The 3,391-nt window shown below is 35.5% G+C and overlaps 1 protein-coding gene across 1 annotated transcript; it reads left to right on the forward strand.

The window, feature by feature from the left end:
* The first annotated feature begins 1,303 nt into the window (after window positions 1-1,303).
* Window positions 1,304-2,422, forward strand: LOC136225616 (uncharacterized). Its single transcript, XM_066013698.1, has one exon. The coding sequence runs from the start codon at window positions 1,384-1,386 to the stop codon at window positions 2,323-2,325; it is 942 nt and encodes a 313-aa protein (XP_065869770.1). The 5' UTR covers window positions 1,304-1,383; the 3' UTR covers window positions 2,326-2,422.
* The last annotated feature ends 969 nt before the right edge of the window (window positions 2,423-3,391 follow it).

Consider the following 3,391-nt stretch of genomic DNA (forward strand, 5'->3'; position numbering starts at 1 on the left):
ATCAACTTAGATGCTTGTGAGTTGGTAGACGACAATTAATATAGGAACTGTGTAAAAACAATCTGTGAGTATGGGTAAAATTGGACTAATTTATCAACCACATACCTTTAATTGTATCATTTTAGACCTTAAGGGTATTATTGTTCTTGACTGTCTACCTTATGGGTAATTTTGAACCTTATCCCTAAAAAACTCCTTCTATAAAAAATGACACGACATTATTTTTAACAGTGTTACTTTTTTTTTCATATTTATTAACAATGTGAAACAAAAGACTTTATTTGTAGTTTGTTAAAGGGTTAATTACAAGTAGATATTTTGTGGTTAATTATATGAATTTGCAGATGTGTATTTGTGGTATTTTTCTTTACAAACATAACTTTGTGATTTTAAATTTTTTGCATTTTTTTTACTTTGCAAAATGTTGCCGATAGCGACCTCAAAATGAAATTTTTCAAGAATTAAAATTGTTTAGTATCATATTTACTATGAAATCATATTTTTTTATTTTATCAAAATCATCATTTTTGGAGTTTTCTCTTTCTTTTTTTTTTGATAAATAAGAAAGGAAACAACAACAAAAAAAATAAAATAAAATAAACTAAGGCGGAACCATCCTAGGAAAGCCAGCTCCCACGAGATCATCCAACAGCAGCCTTTGAATGTCAACCGGCGGGAGCAGAAGATGAGTAACACCCGGTGCAAGAGCATGAGCGCTGCTAGCCATAAAATCAGCAACCCGAATTTTATCTCTCATAAAAAAACTACAACAACTAAATGACCTCAAACCTAAAAAGTTATAGAATCAAAGTTGTTTAAAATATTATTTAACTCTTGAAATTTTTTATTTCGAGGTTGTTATCGGCCAAAATCTGACAAAATGAATCCAAAGGCAAATTTTGCAAATCCACAAAGTTGTGTTTGAAAAAAAGAATAACACATATCCATTACAAATTGGTGAAACCACAAATCATCTCTATCTAATTAACCCTTTTTAAAAATATGGATCTATATCAACTTTTTTTATACTTTATTTTGAAGGTGTTTGATTACCTACTTTTCACCTCATATTTGTCTTTTCACTTTAAAAGACAGAGCTTGAGGTGTTTACAAATGAAAAGTAGCAAAAACACGAAAATCCCTACTTTTTAGAATCAAAGACAAATAGGAAATAGGAACAACAATTATACAAATACAAATAATTATATATACCTATAAAAACCGAAAAAATCAATATATATAAACCTAAATCAATTTGGTTAAACTGTTTCTGGTTTGAATTGAATAACGGTTTGGTCGGCCTCCCAAAATTATTCGAGAGCATATGGTATATATAAACCCTAATTTCTTGAAGCTCTGTATCTCTCTACCGGGAACTGTAAAATGACCGCTCTTACCATTTCCCGTAGGCTTTCTTCTAAGGTTGTAGGATCTTCTCCCCCCTTCTCTGTTTCCTCTCATTCCATTGCTCCAGAATCCCTCACTCGTTACTCGAACTCCATTTTCTGTCATCAGCCAAAACCCTTTCACGCAATTTTTAATTTTTCCACTTTTCCATCGATTTCTTCTACTCGTACCTACAATTTTGATCCCAATTCCTTAAATTTCAGTCGCACTCTGGCGAGATCTTTTTCGAATTTTGTTTTTACCAGCAAAAGCTATGACTTTGTTCCGTCAACGGTGAAAAATTCCAGATCTTTTTCAACATGTAATTTTGAGAAACTTCAGTTTCCTGATTTGAAGCAAAGAAATCCCACTCTGATGATTCATTTGATTCCAAGTTTTGGTATGCAGCTGAAGCATCAAAAATACTTTTCAAGCTCAAATTCGCCTTCAGATTCTGAGAAATCCCCAAATCAAAGCGAGTATCCGAGCAAGATGCCTAATTTCAAACACCAAGAAATAGAGGGTCCTACAGTGGAAAGGGATCTTTCAGCTTTAGCAAAGGAGAGCAGAGAGGTCCTTGAGAAGATGATGAAGAACATGTATAATCTGAGTCAAGCTTTAGCTGTTTTGGGTCTGGTTCAACTAGGCTTTGGAGCTTGGATTTCGTATATTACCAAAGCATCTCCAATGGCAGGGGCGTCAATTCAGGGTTTTGTGGCATTTGGATTCCCTTTTGCACTGGCTTTTATGGTGAGACAATCATTGAAATCAATGTATTTCTTTAAGAAGATGGAGGAGCAAGGTAGGTTGCAGATTCTAACTCTAACCCTTCAAATTACTAAGAATTTGAATGTTTTGTTTGCGAGGACACGTAGTGTTTCTGCCTTGTGTATTGCTGGATTATCGATTGGATTATTGTTCACTTTGTTTTCAAGATAATTTTGTGTGTTAACATTGATAATACGATTTGTGATTGCTTTGATTCTGCACAAATTTGCTATTAATATAAACTCTATTGGAGACCCTCTATTTATAAGTATCAAACTGTTCAATGTGACCTTGAGACCCTCTATTTCCCTAAATTTTAGAATAGCTTCTTCAAAGACACATGTGAAAACTCTGATATGAAAGCTCTTATCTGCAAAAATGTTTAAATATATGGTCCAAAAGATAGATGGTGTAGAGAGGGATGAGGATTTATGGTAGTGAAATTTGGGTTCATTCTCAGAAATGGAGCTGTAATTGTTTTGTCTTAAAATGGTAAGAAAGAAATACAACTAAGACTCAACTATACGAAACCCGGTGTAGTATAGTTGATTCCATACATATACATAATCCAATCCAAGGAATCATCCAACTTTCTTGACCCTAACAGTGTTGAAGAATTGGATTCTGTTTCTAATTTAGTAACTGTGGAATCAGATCATTTATTTGGTTCCTTTTTCAAAGCGAGCAATGGCTCTAGGTGTCACGGGTTGAGCTAGGCCAAAACCCCACGAGGCACCAAAACTTTTCCTAAGTCTTGGCCAACTAACTTCTCTCGAAGGGATTTATCTCATTTTAAACAAAATGTCACGAGGCCAGATCTGAACCAAACCAAAACCTCGGGAGGCCAAAACTTTACTCAAGTCTTGGCCAGCCAACTTCTACTGAAGGGGTCTATCCCTTTTTAAGCGTACCGTTAATGCATCCGTCGGTATTTTGTCTCGGAGGGTCTCCCTATATTTAAACTTCACATTGAATGGGCACGCACTATGGCCTCTCTTGGAGCGCATAGTGTCCATAGAGTTTCCCTCTATGGAGACATCCACCTCCTTTCACCCGACTCTCCCTCTTAGACCAAGGTGGATCGTTTAAGCCAGTACCGACAACTGACCTAGAGGGTGGATATCCAACGCCAATTATAGTGCATGTCCCCTATAGTGTTTCTTATACCAACTCAACCTCCACCATCAACATACGTCGATATGCTTCATTCTTCACGACATGTCGAAGCCTTCTTGTA

This window comes from Euphorbia lathyris, chromosome 4 (assembly GCF_963576675.1).
Source record: "Euphorbia lathyris chromosome 4, ddEupLath1.1, whole genome shotgun sequence".
NCBI classification, from domain to species: domain Eukaryota; kingdom Viridiplantae; phylum Streptophyta; class Magnoliopsida; order Malpighiales; family Euphorbiaceae; genus Euphorbia; species Euphorbia lathyris.